The 23,249-nt window shown below is 38.2% G+C and overlaps 1 protein-coding gene across 6 annotated transcripts; it reads left to right on the forward strand.

Annotated features, from left to right (window-relative positions):
• Window positions 1–4,747: 4,747 nt before the first annotated feature.
• Window positions 4,748–22,711, forward strand: TMEM196 (transmembrane protein 196). 6 transcript variants are annotated; one of them, XM_083825698.1, is made up of 5 exons: window positions 4,748–5,412; window positions 15,405–15,461; window positions 17,299–17,553; window positions 19,398–19,471; window positions 21,848–22,711. In XM_083825698.1, the coding sequence occupies exons 1-5, from the start codon at window positions 5,248–5,250 to the stop codon at window positions 21,852–21,854; spliced, it is 558 nt and encodes a 185-aa protein (XP_083681824.1). In that variant the 5' UTR covers window positions 4,748–5,247; the 3' UTR covers window positions 21,855–22,711. The 6 variants fall into 6 exon arrangements, 5 of the variants coding, with proteins under 5 accessions (XP_083681824.1, XP_083681827.1, XP_083681826.1 ...); XR_014580320.1 differs by having other exon boundaries at window positions 4,757–5,394; window positions 19,398–19,647; XM_083825700.1 differs by having other exon boundaries at window positions 4,758–5,394.
• The last annotated feature ends 538 nt before the right edge of the window (window positions 22,712–23,249 follow it).

Consider the following 23,249-nt stretch of genomic DNA (forward strand, 5'->3'; position numbering starts at 1 on the left):
ACAGTTCAAAACAGTTCCTAGAGCAACCAGTTTTCCATTCTGTCCCAGATTCCCAAGTGGGTCACATCTCCTTTAAGTGAATCAGAAGTGAAGGGTCTATAAAGCTCAGCTTCTGGGTTACCCAATATCATTAAATCTACTTTATATTCCCCAGATCTCTATGAAAGCCTGTTTAGCATGGTGCTACTACACCAAGAAATGGGTAGAATTTGTTTTACAAGTATTAAATTCATATTAATAACAGAGGAGTACTTGTTTAATCAGGCATTTCAGTGCTGTATATTATACTCATGAACAGAGCTGCTGGGAGAACATGGCTGTGCATCCAGGCTGTGCACCCAGGGGTCTTCTTTGGAGGGAATTATCTTCTGGGGAGCCACAAATTCACAGTTCCTGGGAAAACTTTAGTATTTTCTGATTAACATACTTTCTTGCTCTTTCCACAGAAACTATATTAATGTAACATCTATTTAACACGACATTGATGTTGGATGAAAGACACCTTCTCAGTTCAGCTACAGACTGTATGTACAATATTAGGCAAATCATTTTTAAGATTCTGTGACTCATAGCCTGGTATGTTACACAGGGGTAAACAATTTCACATGCATTCAATTACTCCTTTGAGCAGTAGCAGGAAAGTTAGAATTTGTGCAGAGTTTTGATCTCTCCTACTGAAGGAAGATCCTTCTGCCATCTAATTAAACTCAAAGAGAACAGGCATTCTCATAGCTGTAGACCACCGGGGGTAGTTAAGACTAAATCCAGGAAAAAGTAGTTTATACACACTTTTAACTTGGGTTACATAGGAGCTATACAATTTTCACTACCAAACCCAGATATGAAAACAGGTGAATTTTTCTAGCCAAATCAATGACTGACAATTCCTCTAATTTCTCTTGAATGAAAACATGTGACAAGTATTTTTAGAATATGCAATCAGACTTTTTTTTTGTCTGTGTGTTATAAGCCAATAACTTAATGACTTGATCCAAGGAAAAAAATTGTGACCTAACAACCTTAACAGCCACATAAGTGCCATAGATACTAGCTTGCCGGGGCTGAGCTACCCATTCAGCAGAAAGATTGTCTGGGTATTGAATTTTAAACAGACAAAATCAATGATGGTCCCTTCTTATCTTCTCCTGATGGGTTTTATTTCCCATTTTAGACCAACAGTACTTGCTAATTTAAAGTATGAACAAGCTAAGGAGTAAAATGTATTAAGAGCTGATTTTGCACAAAAACAAGAGGAAATGTTCTAAAGGCTGTTTTGTACACATTTTTAAAGATAGGGTAGAATTGATAGAGCAGGTTTTATAATGAAATCAATGGCCATCTCTCTGTAGAACCCAAGGCAATGTATCACCCCAGACAACTGAAAGCCATTAGAGTGCTGGTCTCCACTGCTTTCACTTCAGTCAAACTTATTTGAAGGGATGAAGGTGACAAATCAGTGTAAAGAGATGGAATATGCAAAGTCAGGGGAAAGAAGAAGGTGCCTGTGAAAAGAAGAGGATTTGCAAGCTGTCATCAAGGTTAACTATTTCCTAAAAGATGTCTTGGTAGCAGTCATTTAGTCAATGTCATTTATTCCAAGATAGATCAACCAATATTCCTTAGGACTAACTAGTAGTGAAAATCCATGAGGTAAATGAGTAATCCAGCTTCAAAAGACACTCACGTGTCTGTTTATTTGCTTAAGAGTGCTACCTTATACTTGCATGTTAGTAAAACCAATGTTTAGGGGGTGAGTACCTCCCCTCTTGGAACTGCACCAACTAAGCAGCCATGGGATGGCTATAGAGTTTCAATTTTATTCACTATTTACCTAAGCTGAATTGAATTTAATAGCCTGAATTCTTATGTAATGCTATAGGCCCAGTTCATAATAAAGATCTTTATAGTATTGGTTTAGAAAAACAAGAAATAACAGAATAAATAAGCTCAATCACTTTAATAAGGTGTATTCAGCTATGCAAACTATAACTCCATGTCATGCTCAAAAGTGATACATAAAGCTGGTTGTTTGCAGTGGATGGAGAGCCTACAACCTTTTTAGGTTGTAGACCATCAGAGCCATATAAAAATCAAAAATAAAAAAATATTTGTACTCTGATTTCTATTTCTTTATTACTAACACTCTGTCATCCAATTGCCATCCCACTGTGTGACTAGAATTTTTTGTCATGAACCATTTTTAAAGCCTCCTATGATAAAAAGAAGTGGAAAAAAATCCTTCAGAGAAGTGAAGAAGAATAAGATTGATGACATTTGTTCATGAATCCAACAGTTTAAATTAAAAGATCCAAAGTCCTCATGATTATAGTTAATTGCACTTTGGAGATGGCACTTCAGTATTTACCTTTTGCAGTTGTAATGAAAACTTGCTTTCACATTGAAAGATATATTTTATTTTATTTTGTTATTTCATCATTATCTTTTTGTTATGGGAAACAAAAATATAGGAAACCTTTTAAATCAGCCAGTTGAGACAGTAAGCAGTTAAATAACCCTGGGAAAGAGTGCCTTAATGCTGCAAAGATGTAAGTATGTGCTAAAACGTATGCGTGAATAGTCCCATGTGTAAAGTTAATTGCCTAGATCAGCACATAATGATGATGCAGCACCATAGTACAAATAAACTAAAGGGATTACATGGACAAAGACTGTATCTTTTAATTTAAAAAATATAATGATTAGAATACTACATTTCCTTCCTGCCTTTATTTGAAAGGGTGCAAAACAGAGATAACTCATGCAGCTCCTCCTGGGCAGTCTTATTAACTCTGACTGAGGTCTTGCTTAGCTCTTCACCTCTCTGCAGTCTGCAGATTAGAAAGCAAGCACCTAGAGCACTTCCTCTCCTGTCATTGGACTCCAGTTTTATATCCCAGTTGTAATAATTGTCGCTTGAAGTGATCTCCATCTAGGACACACTTTTCACAAGGTCTCTATCCCCCTCATCTTTCTGACAGCTTATTATGACTGAAGTGGAAATGTTACATAAACCAAGTTGTTTATGGAAATCTTATTTCTGTCACATGAGTTCTATCCTGATATGACAGACACTCTATCTGGCTGCAAGTATTAAATATATTCATTATATCTGTCATTATGCAATTCCCCTCTTATCACCACTGGTTTTTATAGTCCTGATAAAATATACTCTGAGCAGTAAAACCATTGCACCTTAGCACACTTTAACGTTCATAACAATCTGACATAATAAGGATACTGTCATTGCAGAAACACCTTCCTACACCCATGTGGGTACTTGAAAATCTGTGCTTTCTCCATCCTCCCACATAAATATAGTAGCTTAGGAACTTTTATGCTGTGCCTTGATTTTTAATGATTAGAGATGTCAGGTACCATTTAAAACATAAGAGATGAAAAGGGGACAATACAGCTTTAACTATAAAGCTGGATTGCTTGATAAACATGGACTGTGTGTACAGATGTAGTCACCTGTTCTGCTTCTGTGAACTGGGAAAAGTGTGAGAAAATATGAAATAGTTAAAGTTTAAAACTAGAAAACATGGAAAATCTTATCTTAGGACCCCTTTCTTTCCCTCTTAGATACAAACAGAACACAGCTGAGGGTGACTTTGAACACAGCCTATCTGCACTCATGGCAATTAAGTATGCAAGATTTCTATAAATGAGGTCTAAACTCTGGCCTGTATTGGTGAATCTGACCTTCTCAAGTGTGTATAATATACATGTATTGCGTATTCTCCTGCACATTGGTGTTCTATCCCCTCTCATGACGGTGATTCAATGGATGTATTTTCAAAACACAAGACACAGGTTTTGGAGTCCAAAGAATGAAGTCCAGTCACAACTCTGATATTTTATGCTCTAGCCTCCAGACTGTACCATCAAAGTACTGGATATGTCTAGACTACCCTTCTGGATTCTGACGCTTGGATGTAGGATTTCCATACAAGTTAAGTATTTCAGATTTTTGCATACAGGGAATAACTCCCTAGAGAATAAAGAAAAAGTTGGTATGCAAATAGAGAAAATTTGGTAAATCCTGCATGATGTTGGTGCTTTGGGGACAGAATTGTTTAAGCAGCACTTTTGCCCTGTTAAGGCTAACAGTTTGCAGGTTGGTTATCAATATTTAGGAGAGCCAAGGTTCCAGAATCACTGTAATGTGTTCCCATGTTGTGCAGCACATCTGTGTTTTAAAACAGCAGAGTGGCAAAGCATTCCCTGAACCCGAGCAGCAGAAATAAAGATTGATACCAAGGAATCCAGGATGGCTCAAGAAGTGGCTCAGGATCTCTTGCTGCATTTTGCTTTGCTGGTCATTTGCATTAGGACCGACACAGTTCTGGCCGTTGTCAGAGTCACAGGACTGGCTACAGATGTTGCCTGATTTGGCAGCAGTGCTTTGGAAGAGAACCGAGAGTTTTGCAGGGCTAAGACCTGCCAGCCTCAAGCCCTTGTGCTAATACAAAGGGAAGATAGACTTCCTCTGTATCCTGACAGCAGAGCCTGGGAGGAGGGAGGCCTGTGCACACCCCATGGAGGGGGCTTACTTTTTAGGGACACGCTGCCTGGGGGCACCCCGCTTCCCACCGCAGCCCAGTGGGCTCGGGGCGGAGGAGGTGTGCGGGGTGCCGGGGGCAGGACGGGAGGCAGGTGCCGTGCCTTGTGGCACTGGGGCGGGGCTGCCGTAGCGCCTCGCCCGTACATTGGGTCCATATTCATACATAAATATCGCCGGGGTGGGCACCCACACCCCTCAACCCGGGAAAAGGGAGGAGGGGGAGGAGGGGGGGGGGGGTTAAAAAAAAAAAAAGGAATAAAAAAAAAAATCCCAGTGAGGTCATTTCAATGAGAGCGCAGGAGGCGATGAGCCAAGGTCGACTCTTCTGGAGGAGGCGCAGCCCCTGAGCGGCGCGGTGCTGCGTACCGCCGCGCTGCCCAGCCGGCCGCCGGCGGCGCCCTGTCCCCGTGCCCGCCGCCGGCCCGGCACCTTGGAGAGCTCCGCGCCGCCGCCGGGCTCGTTCCTGGGCTCGCTGCCGGGCTCGCTGCGCGTTGCTGCGCGGGGCCGGGGCTGCCCCGCCGCCCCTCGGCATCCCCCGGCGGCCGCGGATGCGCCGCTCCGCCCCCGCTGCCGGCGAAGGAAGAAAAGTTTGGGGGGCGACTTTAGGGCCGCCGGAGCGGCGGAGGAGAAGGAGGATGCGCGGTTTTGCCGGCTGATCGCGAAGGAAGGATGACCGAGGGAGGATGTGCACCAGCAGCCAGATCATCGGGAGCCTCCTGGTGCTCTCCGTGCTGGAGATAGGGTTAGGGGTGTCCAGCGTGGCCGTGGGGGCGGTCAGTTTCAGCCTGGTCCTCACAGAGCATAAACCTCAGCTGGGAGACTCTTCTCCGGTATGGAGCGGGGTGTGTGTACGTTAGCCATTTCACTCTCTCTTTAACTCTTTACGGTGATGATCAGACCGTGCGAACGCACCCTCCCCTCCCTCCCTTCCCCTGCCTTCCCCTCCGCGTGTGCATGCTGCGCCGGGAGCCGCGCCGGGTCCATCGCCGATGTGCATGGGGAAGAGTCTGCATGCTCGTGGGGCTGGGGGGAGAGCCGGGTGTGTGTGTCGGGATAGGGGGGACACCCTTCTTGCTCGCTTTTTACCTTGTTTTGATTTTGCTGTAAACGATTGAACTTTCCGTGAACCCCTTCTCACACCTGGGGAAGCCCGATGCCTCGAATGCTTCCAGCATTAAGGAGCCTGGGCCATAGCTTGTAATCTTTCAGTCGACTAGGAGCTCTGTTTTTAAAAAAGAACAGCCCTGTCCCTTATGACTAGACTGTCAAAAGGTGTTTTAAAATAATGAATGTCAAGGCTTTGTCAGCTGAGCTCTGAGCCTTTGGAGGAAAAAAGCAAAAGAGAAAATGGGCAAGAAAATGAAAGAAATGTTCTAATGATCTGGGCATCCTGAGCTTCTAGCAAAATGAATAATAATAATAAAAATAAAATAATAAAAAAAACAACACCAATAATGGGTTAATAGAAGGAACAGGTTCATAACACAGCAGAAGCATGTCCATATCAGTGAGCATTTCTCACTTCTCAAAAACCTTTATTTTTTTCAGTTTGAGATAAACATGTTCCTAGGAAGCATTTTCCTCCAAATGGTTATTTATATTTATGAAACAAAGAGTAGGAAAAATCGAATATTCAACCTAAACATGAGTGGGCATTTTTGAACTCCAAAGCTGTTTTGGCCAGCTTGGATCGAACAGCAATATTTCTAAAAGCATTGTTTGTATTGCTTGAGTTAAGATGTAAAATGCAACAAACTCATGGTTATTCATCAGCATAACTCCTGTAATTTACAGATTCATTCTGACAAAGTGCTTCATGTAATATTCTCACTGCCAATAATTATTAATTATTGACAACAGTCATAAATATCTGTAGCAGTACATAAACACATGATTCTGCACTGCAGAACAGGTAGGCGAGATAGGAGAATGAAGACACGATAATATAGGACACTGGCCAGCAGATAATGTTGTTATCAAAATCAGTTCAAAGGAGGTTTCTGATCATTGCTGATGAAGAAAAAAGATTACTTTAAAACATGTGTCTATCCGAGGATTTAATGACAGAGGGTAATATCCTGGGCTTCAGTGAAGTCAGAGAATCCTGACCAGTCAGTGCGATCTGATTTTTATGCAGTGATTGCATTTTGTGACAATGCAATCACAGCTGATCCCATTTCATGACGATGCACATTTCCTGCACAACTGCTTCATTCTTTTTTATGGTTTCTGTTACCTCACATAGTTTATGCTAGTCACAGATTAAGATCCTATTACATTAGATGTTGGTTTCAAGGACTTTACAAGCAAAGCAAGAGACAGATGCAGGATTAAAGGAGATAAAGAAACAGCAAAGCAAAATTGATTGGTGTAACAGGTGGTTGCATTAACACACCAGCAGTCTGGCTGATTTCGAGCTGTCTGTAGGTAGAGTTTTAGAGAGGAGTAAGACAGAGGACAATGAAGTGATTTTGCAGATGTTTATAGGAAATTCTCCCCATATGTGTGTGCAGAGTCATGGAAAGGAAACTGAAGGGACTTGTTTGAATGTGTAACAGGTGGGTGGAGGATGCCCACAGCCAGAGTCAGCAGAGGCAGGCATCAGCTGTTAGAAACTGAGCAAACAACAGCACACTGGGTAGGCAGAGAGAGGACACACAAAAACTGTACAGTGAAAGCACGTATCTTATTTTTCATGTAGTTGAGGAAATGAGAAATCACAGCACTGCGCAGACTGGGGTGACACCATTATAAAGGTTTACTTACTTTGTGTTGAACTTTGATCAAATTCATCACCATTGTGCCATCCTTTTTGTACCACTCCAGCAGTTCAAACTGTCTGTAAGGTTGTGTTCTTCTGTCTAGAGAACTGGCAGTTAAGACAGGATAAGAAAAGGGCCACAGACCTACCTTTCTCCAGGGATGTTTAGGGCCATGAATAACTGTGTCCAAATTAAAATGATTGGAGAAAGATTTGTTTGCACAATCCTCAGAATTGTGATGCTGTGGAAATAGCATAATCCACCTTTCTGCCCACTGGATCCTACACTGAGCTCATGCTGGCTGTATTAAACAATATGTATGCACTATATGTGTATATATATATATATGATATATCTGATATGTATATATATCAGATATATATCTGATTCACTTTCTTGAATCAAAGTTTCCCCTTGAGAAATAAACAATGAGGAAAAGAAAATAAAGGAATAACTGCTTCTTTGACATGTTAGGATGCAAAACACTGTAGTTAAGTTGAACAGTGTCATGTCTCCTCTAGTAATTTACTTGGAAAGATTCTAAAAACTTTTGACCCTATTTTACTCTTTACTTAAGTGGGTGGAACTCAGCAGAGGCCCAAGTTCATAAGGAAATAGATGAAGATAGCATCACCATGGAAACCCTAACCTGGATTCCTAACATTTCGGAATCTTAAAATCATGCACATTCTATCTGCTATACTTGCCTTCCTACGATGGATTCTATTTGATATGTTAGCTTTCTTTTTAAGAGTTTTCCTTGTTTTCCTTTTTATTTTTTTTCCATTTTCTCCTTTCAGCCAGATAATTTACTAGCATAACTAACTTCAAGGATGTGAATCCCACCCATGGGATTAGAGATACAAGTGAAGTTAAGCATGGGCTGAAGTGCTCTGATCATTGCATGCTCTGCATTATACATTAGCAAGCCAGGGAAAGTGGAGTAGATAACAGTGAAGAAATTGAAAGTCTAGAGAATGTCTACATCAAAAATGCATGGAAATGGGAAACATTTGTTCTTCTCATTGGATTTGAGCTAGATTAAGATGCTAAGATTTGTTTAAAAAGTAGCCAAAAGAAAACAGCTGAAGGTGAGAATGACTTCTTAAATTATCTAGAACATGTGGAGACAACTGACTGATTTCTTTTACATCATATGCCATCTTTTAAAAAATTTCCATGGCTACTAAGTTAAAAAATGATATATAACTCAAAAAAATCTTAAGATGGATCTGTTGTTGCTTTCTGGATTTTCTTTATGTTTTGTTATGATTGCATTGACATGATCTACTCCACAGACTATATTCAGTGTCTCCCAGATTTCTGTAACCAGAAACTGAGATATAGTTCTGAAATCTATTGTTCCAATTCAATTATGTGACGTACCATAGAAATGATCTAGCGCATGAGCGTGTTGAACCACTATCACCAACACAGCAGGAATGACAGCCATCCATTGGAAAGGCTTTTGTACAAAGAAAAAATCAGAACATAATCTTTCAAAACATATTCACTGATATTTTTTCAATGGCCACATACTTTCCCATTTATATTTGGAACATATTAGTCACTATGATTAGTGTCTATATATTTACACACACATATGTATATGGCTCTAGTTCTCATTTATTCTGCAGTGGTGAATAAATTATTGCTATAAACAAGACTCTCTCACAACAAGAAAGAAAGAGAATGAGACAAAAGCCACATCTTAGTCAAATATGCCATCTATTTTCACTTAGAAGAGAAATACCTGATGATTCACTTCTGGCTATGCCCCTCAAGAATGATAGTCTCTTCCCTTGTAAAGACAAATATCTAAATGTGTTTAACTGATGTGCATTCTCTGGAAGTTTATCTGTCTGTCTGTCTGTAGGGGCAGAGTTACTATTCCCATGATTTGTGATTGTAGCACTATGGAATTCTTCCTGCCCATGAAAAATCAGCATTTATAGTTTGGCTACAGAAATATGCTCCAAGTTGTCACTTGAAATACTTGATTTCAATTACTTTTTTTTTTTTTTTAATACAGTACTTGAAGGGAAATCTTAAGGTTCAGTCAGTAGGGAACTATCCCAGAGCAAGAGTATTATTTTGGACAGTTAAATCAATGTTGGTGGCCTAAAATTTTAAAACATTCATTTTTTTACATCTAGTTTTTACTGCTGCCAAGTTTCTTTTGGAAAAGTACAGTCAAACTATTTTTTCAAATGAACACACACAAAAAAAAACCACATTATTGTTCAGCATGCAGACAAAATGCAGATGTGATCCTACTTTATTTTAACATGTGCATTGAATTTTCATCAAACTGGCCATATTTCTGACTGGCTCCTGCTCCTAATGAAATTAATTTCAGCACTGTCAGTGAGCTCGGTAGAAACTGGAGAGCGTTCTGTACATATACACGAGGGAGGATGTACCAAGTGTGGCAGCTGCTTGCCTTGTGTGGAACCAGGACAATTCACTAGAGCTCAGGAGTCTTTCAGCAGGTTTTCTTTATCATTCAGACCTTCCAGAAGCACATGCCGTTCTTCAAGCTGGCCTGTTCAAGCAGACTTCTAGTGCCTGACTAGTGCCAGATTTAAGAGAATCTGCTGAATATAGATTGACTTAAGCATATGTTAAAATGTTTTGTTAAGACTCTAGTTCACCTACTGCAAATTATTCTTAATTTGTTAGTTTTCAAGAAGCAAGCAAGAAGCATGCTCTAAGTATTTAATACAAAATAGCATAATTAAACATTATTTACTGCTTGTTATTCTAAAGTAAATCCTAAACAAGTAAATAAATATTCTTCTTTTGTGCTGAGAAGTTGAGTGTTTTTCCAGATAGCCAGGGGTTTTGTGAATCACTAATGGCAGGTAGACATTCAGGTCCAGAGACCCACTTCTAAATTTCCACAAGTTCTTCTGAAAAGTACTTCCCATTTTTAAAGTGTCTTTGAAGGCCTAGAAACAGATGAAAGGAAACACTAATCCAACTCAGATTTGGAATAATTTCCCTTCCTCTATTTCATCAGATACATATGGATGACCTGGAATGCTGGAGGGCTCTATATACAATGGGTTTACTCTGAGTTTCTTTGTCATGAACAATAACTGGCAATCAAATTGTCCTTACATTCAACAGGTTTTCTCTAACATTTTCATCAGTCTCTCCAGAAAGAGTTCCCATAGAGAGTTTTCATTTTCTCAAGGGAATTACACTACTACTTTTGCCTTTTTACCTCCTTAAAAAAAAAAAAAAAATTCCTAGGTTTAATATACAGCATAAAAACAGTTCATTTTCTTCTGCATGATGGAAACCAACAAATCTTTGGCTCCCTGCAAATACAACTGAAACTGATTATTTTTATTTTTTTTTTCAGTACAATTAAGAAAGTCCTCTTTTTTTCCAGGAGAAAGTGAATGAAGCCAAGTCTTCTGTTTCAGCAAATATGAAATAGGGATGGATCCAAACCACAAAACTTGAATCTAAATTGAGATTTCAGCCTCCTTACCAAAATTTCTGGGTGTTTGGATCTGAGGTTTTCTTTCAAGACCGTATTTAATATAAAAAATTAAAGCAGGCTCAAAATAAACATTCTCCTTTTCTGGGAGGTCTTTGATTCTTTATTCCAAAGTTCAACAGGCCAAAAGAGAGATTTTCAAATGTGCATATTGAACAAAGGCAGGCACAGACACAGTGTGAATGGCAAAGGGTCCACAGGCAAATAGACACTAATGCATCACGTTGCAATCACACTCACACTAACAGGAGGACTTTGACTCTGCTAGTTTCCTGGAAAATCTTCCTGGAAGGGGGACAAAGGCACTCACAGTCCACTGAGTTTCAAAAGCAGTCTAAGAGGCTTTTGTGCTTTGTAACATTTTTCTTTGTATTTTTTTTTTAACCAATCATCCAAGAGAGATTCTGTTCCTCTCTATTATCAGATGATATATTCAGTTCCTGCCTCTCTGTGATAGTCTTGACATGAAATAACATGTATCATAGGAGGTATGACTACGTCTGCAACCAAAAGTTACCTCAGAAAAAAATAGGAATTGCTTGCAAATAGTGATCTATGTAGGTTTTTTTTTTTAAGTGAGATGTTGATCTTTTAGCTTCTTATGAATTTTCTGATGAATCATAATCACAAAAGAAAAAAAAAATAAAAAATCTAACAGTGAAACACAGCTTCAACAAGTCCCTCTCTAACTTCTAGGGCATTTTGGAGGGCTTATTCATTTAGCTTATCGTTCATGAAATGTTCTAGCCTTATTCTCAGCATAAGTTGTGAACACTTGAACATTTGATCTTCAGTCTTCAGTGGTATATTTCTTTTCCACTCCTGATTTACTGTATTTAATGTAAGAGTGTTTGCCTTAATTTACTTCAGGTTTGACATAGTTAGAAAATTTTACTATAAAGAGTCCAAGAGATTAGTAAAAATCAATGGAGTATAACCAATGGTTATCCAAAAAGGAGTGATTCCTCAGCATGACAGTATTAGTTAGTCATGGGTAAAATGAAGCCAAAAGTAGCTCAACTGTTAAAAGTCAAGTTTAAATAGTAATGGTATATTGACATGATGAAGTCTTTCAAGATAGCCAAAAATAGACAGGGAGTGGCAAGACAGCAGAGCCCCTGATGGCTGTATTCCAATTGGCAGTATTATAAAGAGAAGAACTCAAAATTAAAAGATAAACCAGAACCCAGGAAATTACTGGTACAAAAAGTGATTGTAGCTTCTCCCATCTACTTTTCACTACTGTTGGCCATAACTTTGGAACCCCAGAAATGTTATAGAAAATTACTATAGCACTACCAATAAATAAATAAATAAATAAATAAATTCATTAAAATCCTGAGCCACTAGCTGATCTATCAAAAAGCAATGATCAGAGTCAATCACATAATGTCCCACTGACTTCACAGCCTTTCTAGAGGTCTGTATATTGAGAAGCCTGGATAAGGCAACTCTGCATGAGCAGTGTCCTCATGCCCCAAGTAATGCTAATATTCTCTTCGTAAAGCATGTTTCCATTGTTTCCAGTGGATCAGAATTTTCTACAGCCTTAGAAGAGAGAGAGAAGCATTTTCAAAGCATGGCATGAGGTTTAATTTCCTAACACTGGTTCAAATTCATCCATTGGCTTTAATAGCAAAATGCCCACTGTCATAAATAAATAACCATACAGTTTTTTAGACAAGCCTTTTCTGTGTGAGTGTGACACACCGGTATCTCAAATAAAAACAAATAATACTGACCCTTTGCTACTGCCCAAATGTTTTTCTTCCAAGATTTTTACTACCTTCATGAATAGTAGTGCATTCAGTTTTACAACTTGCTTGTCTTGTAGTCATATGAATTATAAAAATTTGGCATATCCTTTGCAAGCTCACAGAGAACAATGTGTAAGAACCAGGAAAATTCAATTTGTCTGAGGTCTCTGTTGAGTTATTTAACTACAGGGCACCTTATTTCCTGTGTGTGGAGAGAGAGAGAGAGAGAGAGAGAGGGAGAGAGTAGATATGCAGAGATGTACAGAAAACACAGACCCTGATGCAATAAAATATTACTCCAGGTAGTCCCTTCCGATACTTTAACGTCTATGGAATAACAAGGTCACTCCTTACTCTATGGAAGTCAGTATCATCGGTCTTGCAGATCAGCTTATTCACTATTCTTTGGCTTTCAACAGGAAAATATCCTTGGTAACATAAGCATTTGGCACTGTATAATGGTGATTTGGAAGATTGTATGTCCTGTCCTTGAAAAACAATAAAGAATAGTAGAACTGCCCACATGGGTGGGTTCTAATGCTAAGGGAACCTGTAATTTCCTTGTTGCTCCTTTGGTCATGTGCAAGACCAATATAACATGTTCATCACAGACTGCCCTACTTTTACCTTCTGGATAGAATAGACTGTACAATGGAAATAGAAAGTCTTCTCCAATTGAAATCAATGATAAAAAATCAATTTATTTTAACAGAAGCAGAATTAGAGCATTTCTTTTTTTTTTTTAAAGTGAGTGACCTATTCTTTTAGTTCTGAAGGTAATTTATCAGAAACACATCTTTGGAAATGTACATTTTATTTTTAATCTAGTTAAGGTACACTTGTTACAAGTTGAAACTGCTTTTGATGGTATCTTCCAGATCCTTTACATAAACTTTCTATAACTCATAAGATTTTCTTTATACATTTTTTCCTTTTAATCCTATTCAATCACTATAGAGAGAAATGATATTATTAGTCTGCTTTATCAAGACTGACTGAATAAAACTTAATTACAGTGATGTTCTGAATAAATAATTTTTTTGAGGTTTCTGCATGAATGTTGAAAAATGGAAAGCACTGCGTATGAAAACCGTGGCTTGACTTGAAGCCAATCCGCAAGGACAGAATTGGGAGTGAAATATTAAAACTTCACAGAAAGCTTGAGTAATAACATACAAAGCAGGTGTGATAGTTATTAGCTGAAATCTTCTCTACCTGTGGGAAAGGGGCAGAGGGAGCCCTTCTTGTTCATTTGATTTTATTATTATTATTCCAACTGGTGAGCTCTAGTAGCAATTACCAGCTGTGCAGTGCATGTCCTGAGCTATTCACTGCCATGACCCAGCCCTTTACATGATTAGATTGGTATTAAATTCACATCCCATGCTTAGTATAGAGGTAAATAATGTACAAAATGAAACTATATTAACTGTGGGGAACTGATTCAATGGCCTAACTCAGAGTAAAAATATATCTCAAGGCTTATGCCTAGCTACATGCATGAACAACTTTGGCTGAAGGGAGATAAACTATGTAGTAAAGCAGCTCCTCAACTGGGATACTGAAGTTGCAAAGTTCTGGTAAGCAAATGACATACGTATGTAATATATCATAGGGACCCTGAAAGATACTGAGAAACTGCTTATTTTTTTTTCTCTTATGTAATATCCAGGCCTGTTCTGTGACTTAATCCTAAATCAAGGTCAGCTAAAGCTTTTTACTAGAAACACCACCTCAGTGCAAAAAGGATGTGGAAAAATCCAGTTTTAAAACTACAAAATTATTTCCCAGTAGGGGTGTCGGGTTTTCAGCTTTACTGAAAATAAGTAGCATAGTTTTCTTAACAATGGAGTTTATGAGGTATTGAAGGAACTTTTTGACAGTATTGCAAACACCTGGAGAGGGCCTTATTGCTTGCATACAACTAGTGTAGTTCCTATCATGACTGCTCTCTCAGGGGCTGTTCAATGTTTCCCTCGTTGAACTTGTATGAGGAAATAGAGACATCAGAAAACATCTTTGACACAGGTCACTACAACACATTAAGTTTTATTCATAAGAGCTGGTATGGGGTTGTATGTTTTGTTTTGTTTTGTTTTTTAATCACTTTTTGCCTAATACTTGATGTCACAACTGTCAGATCAGTTTGTGAAAGGGAACTACATGAAAAAGGACAGATCCCTTCACACTATCTCTTGCAGAGTGAGCTATCCAGACTCTGAAACAGTTTTTTTCCTGCATGTTCATTGTAGCCACATCAACAGATGTACATGGTATTTACATTTGCATCCACGGAGCTAACTAACCTGCATTCTTGCCTTGAGTTCCACTGTTTTGAGGACAACGGTCCATACACAATCCCTCAGTGGCTCCCACTGCAGGATCAGGGCATTAGGTAGGCTTGAAAGTAGATGAAGTAGGATTTGGATCACTAATTACTACTTTACTAAACTTATTTTCTAAGAAAATAAATTATAAAAAAAAAAAGTATAAAGACATCTGGCACGATTGTTTTTTTCATATTTTGTTTACTCAAGCAGCTTAAAAGTAGGCCTGCTTTCTTTCTCTACTTTTTTTATTCTATTTTTATGACTAATCATCCTCAGTCTGTCTTCCCAATCCAGTTTCTTCTTGTATAAGTTTATGGCTGAGTTATAACTTCCTGAGTCATAAGGTTTGTAATAAAAATGCTGACAACAACTATAACCATTGCCTAGTCTACTATTGTGGTCACCACTAAAGCAACACAACAGGATTTAAACTTGAGACCTTAACGATGAAATAATTGTTTGTTTGTTTTTCCTTTTCAGTTTCTGCTTTGTGGCATATGTGGAATATTGTGCGCCAAAAAAAAATCTGGACTTGTTGTAAGTTTTTCCAATACATTTATAACACATAAGTATTTGAAAGGCATACTTGTCTAAGTTGAACACTTTACTTAGGACATACTGTGTCCAAGTGTTTCTGCTAAAAAATCACTAAATATTGCAAGCCAGCAGTCCAAAGAAAACAATCAGCACTTTGCGTTCATCAAGCAACAAAAAGCAGTTCTGAAATGCCCTATTTAGGTCATGCCAATTTAAGCCATATATCCAAATTTATCTCTGTCTGGATGGAAAACCTCTTCACATAAATCGATGACAAGTCAAGAAAGAGATCCTCAGCAGTGGACTGTATCTTCTTTCCTTCAGGAAACCATTTCTTTAAAGTGTGGCATGACTGGGCTACCAACTCAGTGAGGTTGCTGACCAAGTTTGATTTTAGATATTGTTCACTGTTCATGGTTCTTTTTACAATCAGAATAATGAAAAAGACAGTTTTAAAATGATGATGGATATCTTCTGATTCTTCTAAGAGCAAGAAGTATAGTCATTTTTCTGACTACAGCAAAATGGTGTGATTGCTACACAAATCACTGCAGAACTTTTGTCTTTATGGTAAAGACTTGATCTTATTGTAAGTTATAATGTCTGGCTTTAATTCTCGGTCAGCTTGGTTATCCTGCCATGTACAAATGTAAGCCATGTAAAATAAGTGTAAGTGTGAAGGGAATCAACATCTCTCTCTTATAATTATTTTTAAATATTAATGAGTTACCCTAAACCCTGTTACAATTATGGTCTCATTTCTTAAAGGATATAGACCATACTCCATTTCTAAAAGCTGTCTGTTCTGCTGGTCTCATGCAATAGTGACTTCCTAGTGGACTGCAGAATACAGAGTGAATGCCACTTCACTGACAAAATTCTCATCTCAGCTGTGTACAGAAGTGGTCTATGAGGCTCCATAAATTGTTTCTACAACAGAAGCATATATACAAAACCATACTGAGTCACATCAAAGGTCCATCTAGATGAATGTCTGACAGATCAGCAGCATCTAGGGAAGTGAATAAGGCAATCATTTAGCAATAAGGTCTTTCAGCCTCATGTGATTTGTGGCTCAAGGACATCCTGAACCAGAGATGGCATCTTTGTGATTAAAGCGATGAGGTCTTTAAACATGTCTTGTTAATTGCAGCCTGTTTCACTTCCTCGTAAAGTTTCCAGAAACATTTTAACCACATTAAATATAATAATAATAATAATAATAAAAAGTAAGCAAAAAAAATGTAGTCCACACTGACCTTCTGTAAAGCTGCATAGATTTCTGGTTGTTTCTGTTGCTTCTTTGTCCAGCACACTCACCTTCAGCATGTTTGAAGACCCACAAAAGCTGTAGGAAGCCTCCAATCTGCTATCAGACTGAACAAACTAGAACTGAACAAGAGGCACAGTCGGTTGTTACACAAAGCAAGAGAAACTCACTGTAAATACATGAGGCATTCACTCCTGAGAATTAGTGAGAAACCGCCCAATAGAAAATTATGACACACTGTCATGTTGTTGTTTTGAATTAAATGCTGGAAATCAGAAGATTTGTCCTAGTAGTCCTTACATTGTCTAGTTTTTAACACAGGCAACTAATTCTACGTAACTTTATCTTACATGCAACATCAATCTTAACTCTTGGACACCAGAGGGTATTGTATTCCCTTGGAGTTCTGTGGGACCTGTGGGAGTTAAAAAATGAATGTCAGTGAAGTTCATTGCAATCTGTGATGCTGTCAAAGTACTGAGTTATGGTTAGTCTCATTTTTTATATGAATGAATCTGTCTCTGAGAAATGTTACTGTGACATAACCTCTCTTGTCTTTCTTGACAGATGATACTTTTTTCTGCCTGTTGCATCTGTGGACTAATCGGAGGAATTTTAAATTTTCAATTTCTTCGTGCTCTGACAAAGAAGTCATCTGCTCTCTATTCATTGCATCTTGCCTCCATGTCTCTTGCATGCATTGGAATTGGTGGTTGCACCCTTTCTTCATGGCTCACTTGTCGGCTAGCCAGCTATGAACAAAGGCGAATGTTCTCAGAAAGAGAACATTCATTGCATCACTCCCATGAAATGGCAGAAAAAGTGAGTTGTGTGTCTTTCTTATTTGTTCTGCTTCCCTTTAAAAAAAAGCTACTGTATGTCTTAATGTATACAACTGGCAATGGGTGTATTCAATTTTTAGTTATATATGAGAAAGAGTTTCTGGGAAATGAAACGCTGCCATTCTGTGTGAGCTTTATTGTATTGCGTTATATGGGGCTATTTTTAGGTACTGTATATTTGCAGTACATCCATTTCAATGAAGTACATCCATTTTCAACATAATTCCATTGTACAGCTATCAAGGGGTTTAGTTGCTAAATATAGCACTTCATAAATAATTGGAAACCTTATTAATATGGATTATCATGTATTATACTGTGAAAAAACACAGAATGCTTTCTGTAACAACATCATTGCATGCTTCCAGGATTTAATCAATTTCTTCCTCTCCCAAGTACTCAGCTTATAAAGTAGGTTATTTAAACACAAAAGCCACAGCTCGAAAACCTAGAAGACTAAACCTAAGCACCTAAGACATATTTAGGCATGTAAATGAAACCGGTCTGATCTGCAGCAGCACTGAGCATTTATTTCCTTTCTCTGTTAAAATGATGCTTACCATGGTGTCTCAGTCCATGCTTAGTGCTGAAACTTAAGATCTCAAAGTTAAGCACATAGGGACAATAAATAAATAAATAAATAAAATTATTGAAATCAGCTTCTTGGGAGTTAGGGATGTGATTAATTTTCAAGGAGTAAAATATTTACTGACACCCTGTTCTTTACATTTTGGTTTAGCATCCAGTGTTTTTCATTTGAGAAATAACTAGAGAAGTGAACAAATGTCATGCAGACTGCCCATCTAAACTGCCATGTGCCAGTTTACATTACAGTTAAGTTCAATTACTGAGACCTCTGAAAAGCAGAGAAAGGATTAATTTATTCAGATTGTAGAATGTTTTCAGATTCCCCAATAAAATACAATAGAGCAACTAATTGTCCATTATGTAAAAATTACTTGTCACTATTCTCTGTTTTATTTTTTTAAATGGAATGAGACAAGCAGAAATATAGAATGAATTCACTTTAGAAAATGTTTGAAACACATTTTTAAAACTTATTTAGTATAGGTTACAACAGTAACATAAAATCTAGTCAAAAAATAAATTTCTCCCTCTCATTTTAAAACAAAGCATAATTCTGATGAGCTACATAGGCCTTGCAGATGGTCTTGCAGATGGTAGGCTAGATCCTGCCTTTCAAAGAGGCTCTTGCCTCAACAAGATGAAGCCCATATGAGAGAAAAATGTACAGACAAAAGAAATGGCTTGGCAAGAAAAATCCTTCAAAATGCAAGCAAATGCCAACCCTGTTACTTTGGGCAGGAGATGACCATACATAGCAGTAGATCACTGCCCCATTTCTTTGCCTGTTGAGGTTTTGCACACTTAGCTGTGAGGACTGCCAGATGCCCATCTATCTTGGGTGAAGGGCCATGAAGCATGTGCAGAGCAACGTTATTGCACATGCTTAGCGAATGCGGGATGAGCACCACTGGTGGACTCACTGCATGTGTGTTGTAGGATCAAGTATGCATGCATAGATGACCTGATCTGGGACTTCTCAGACCTACAACCTGTAGGACCGCCTGCTGCTGGCGGGTCTGAGTGCATGCTCAAGGCATGCCCTTAAAAAATAATGAAGGCAACTTAACAACTTAAAAAGTTATGTCAAATTAAGCCCTAATTTATAAAAATAGTTGTAAAGTGTTTTATATATAAGACTATTTTGTATATTTATACTGATATACAGTAATATAGACATGTACTGCATGTGCATTTATTTGTGCTATATTTATTGTATAATTGTTATATTTATATTAGAGATTGAGGGGTATTGAAATAACCGACCTGCCCAGCTGCCCGGTGGTTCCCCCGACACCAGAGTTACCTCCAAGGTACGCTGAACACTAGGGAGCTACCATGTTGTTATGTCACTTCAGGAAGTGCCGCCTCTAAGAGGAAGCCATAGCTTCAGCTAATCAAAGTTGGCTGATGCTGTGACATCTCTGAGTCAGGAACAGTGCTTCCAGGTGGTGACATAATTCTACGTGGTGAATGCTGCAATTTGGAAGTAAGTTGAGTATTTAAAATATTCACCCTAGTTACAGACATCCAAATGCTCCGGTTTGGATGTTGCCACCATTAACTCACTCTGCTTCTAACCTGTGTGCTCCTTCATTTCTTGAATTCAGCAACATTTTTTTTTTAATTTGTTAGTACTTTTATTTTTGAGGATAGAAATATTGGGGAAAATAAATGGTTTTCAATATTTTCTGATATTAAGATGGTATTCTAACAGTTAATGTCTTCGGAGGATTCAAGTGGTAAAAGCGACAAAAGGAAACATGCACTTTGTCACTCACTCCTGGCTTGCCTTCTGACAGAGCAGTATATTTTACTTGTGGCTAATTGAGAGTTAATATTACATGGTTTTGGTATTATTGTTCCCTTTCCCAACTGACCAATACCTTCAGCTTAGAACCCACAAAGGATTTAGGCACCTACAAACTGGCAGCTGCAGTGCCTTGCTTCAAAGCAGGCAGTCTCCAGACAGGAATCCCAAGTCCAGTGTTAGGCATGCATCAGTTTCCTCTTCAGTTCATGAGGAGAATAAAACACCATGTGAAAGCATCCAGCACCATCACCTGCCAGATGAAGAGTTGGGTGATAGAAAATGCTCATAAAGTTTACACGCCTTCTTTTCTTTGAAGCTTGTGCTTTGTTACAGATTATTGACTGGCAAGTCTATTTGGTTTGATGGTCCTAAGCTTACTTTGTAGAGAAGAACAGCACATCCCTTCTTTCAGAAAAAAGTGAAGGGAACAATTAAGTTCTGTGATCTATTTTAAAATGTATCTGGTAAAACCTGAGAGAGGAGGCACCAATGCTTCTACTTAATATGAAACTCAGAGTTTTGGTCTCTGTGTCCCTAGCTATGTATAAATGAAATATTGTGGATTAAAAAGGGGAAGTGAGAAAGGGGAAGACTGCAAATAAAGACCAGGCCCTATAATTTCCTTCTCTTTACCAGGTATCTCAGCCATGATACTATAGAGTTAGGGTTTTTCTTTCTGTCTTTCCCTGTCTTTTTAACCCAGTGAATCTTGCTTTACTTTCTTCATAGAAACTTCCACAAGAATGGTGAAAACCACATCCCTTTTCTTCAACATTTCCTCCAACTGTACCTATGAGGAAGAAGAGGTTAATTTTAATCTTCCCATTCAGAAAAGTGCTATTGGTTCTCAAGCAAAAATTTTAGAACTAGCATAACAGTGGCAACTCTACCTCATCTATCTGAATTTTAAAAATAGCCAAAACTGCATTTTTATGCATGCCTATTCCTCTTGGCATAGTCGGATGTTCTTTGGGATCTGTCGTTGGACATAAGCAGCAGATCACTTTATTTTTGCATCCTGATTCAATTTAGTGAGGGATAAATAAATAAATAAATAAAGCTTAGAACTGCTTAAAATTAGGCAGTTCTGAACATAAACTCCACATGGCTTTGCAGCCTTGAAGGTCAGAGAAGTGCTTAATGAATGTAGTCATCTGCAGGCTTAGACAGCTGCTAAGTAGGCATTGTTTGGACTGCAATCTGAGATTTAGAAAATCTAACTCCAAATAAATCTTGTTTTAGGTGCCTTAGGATTCTGACTCATGAGCAGGTCAGCTTACTTTGGGATGACTCATCTGCCACTTGAGCAGCAACTGCTGAACTGCTAAAATTGTAGTCTGGCATATTAAGGGAAAACCAAAATCAGTCCCACCCCAAGGCAAGCAGTCTCCACTCAGGCGTCAAAGCCCTTAAATCCTATTTGGATCTAGACCTTCATGCCAAAGGCTGTCCCAGCCAGCATCAAATGGCATCTGTCTGTAGTATGTCAGCATGGGAAAAAGGGTTGAACAGAAATGAAGACTTAATTACCATCTTTTTCCTTTGTAGATTACTACACAAGTTTGAGTTGAGGCACTTTAAAGGACAACATCACAAAACTTGCACAGATGCCATCAATGCTGTATATGTGGTCTGAGAGTAATGTCCAACTCAATCAGTGTCAATGAGTCTAGCAGCTTTCAAATGTACTTAATTTATGTAGGAAAAAATGTGGTTCCTTTCTTTTACAGTGACATTTAACAAGCCGAATAAAAAATGTAACATTTTTCTGAATATAAAACATTCAGTTTGTTAGGTATTACAACCTTAGCTAATTAAATTTCAAACATCATAAATTAATTGTAGTTTTAATCAATGTTTTCTATTCTTGTTACAGGAAATGACAGACAACCTAAGCAATGGTGGCCCACATCTGATTTATAATGGAAGCGTATACTAAATGATTTTTTAAAGTTCCATGGAATGAAGTGGTTTTAGAATTTTCTTCAGGAAAAAGAAAATTGACTCCAAGAGATTGAGAAAATGGAAGTATCTTAGCTTTTATGGCTCCAGTCACAACTGCAGAACAGCACAGTTGCATTTCCCTTTTAGAAATGTTCAGAATTTGTCTTCTAAACATTTTGCGGATATACAATATTTATTCACTTCCTGGCTATTCTTTTTTTTTTTTTTTTGGTCTGAATAACTTTTCAGAATTGTGATAGTATTTGAAATGGACTTCTCGAGACTCTTCTCATGAAGACTCAAAAAACAGAAAAAAATAATGAAATAATTCAACTGGACAATTGGACCACATTTAGCCCAGTCACAGGATTCCTGAAGAGAATGGAAGAGGGCAGAGGAAGGATGGCTCAGGGCAATCTTCTTGTCCTCCCCAGTTAACAGCATCTGATGTAATATGATGGCTTCAGATCATGTGGCATGGTACCAGCAATGCATCTGCACAGGCCTCCTCCCCACATTGCAAATGCATCCAGCCTCAGTTTTCCCAGTAGATTGTATTAAAAAACAGTGCAAATTACTCCTCCAAAATGTTCCCATTTCATATGCAGAGTGTAAATGAACAGCGTGCTGAAAACACCAATGTCTTTGTTTTGAAAGACAGAATGCTCTAAGAACGCCATAAATCAAAACCTCAACAATGCCTTGTTGTAAAGAAATTGTAAATATTTCCAATTTGTGAATGAAGTATATTTCGTAATTTGTTCATAAAAGATGACAAATAAAATGAAATCCAAAACAGTAATTTTAAATATTTTTTTCTCTTTAGAAACACCTGTAAGGCTGAACCACCATGCTTGCAGTTTTGCTTAACACATTAAAAGGTTCCTAAAGGGATGAAACAAGCTCAGAAAGGAAGTAAGGAAGTTTGAACAGAAGTATTACCAAGGTCAGAACATTCTGGCAGTTTTGAACACCCACAACGAAGTTTGGGGTCTGTTCATGTTCAGACAACAACTTTAACCGACTCCAAACTCTATTGTGAGATCTACTGGCTCATATGGTCACAAAAAATGGAAGATGCTATCTGTAACAGAACAAACAGAGCATAATGTACATATAAGATATTCCTATAAAAACACTTATATGTTATACAGTGAGTTTATGACAGTACTGTAAAGCCCACAACTTCAGCATCAGTTTGAGATGCAGGCATTGTTGATGACTGGCAACATCTGGTGATGTGTACCCACATGCCCAGACAGGTGTGAATAGAATCTTACCTCCTACTGGTCCATGTGTTGAATGGACAGCATGTTGTACAGACACAGTCAATA

This window comes from Anser anser (genome assembly GCF_964211835.1).
Source record: "Anser anser genome assembly, chromosome: 2".
In the NCBI taxonomy this organism is placed as follows: Eukaryota; Metazoa; Chordata; class Aves; order Anseriformes; family Anatidae; genus Anser; species Anser anser.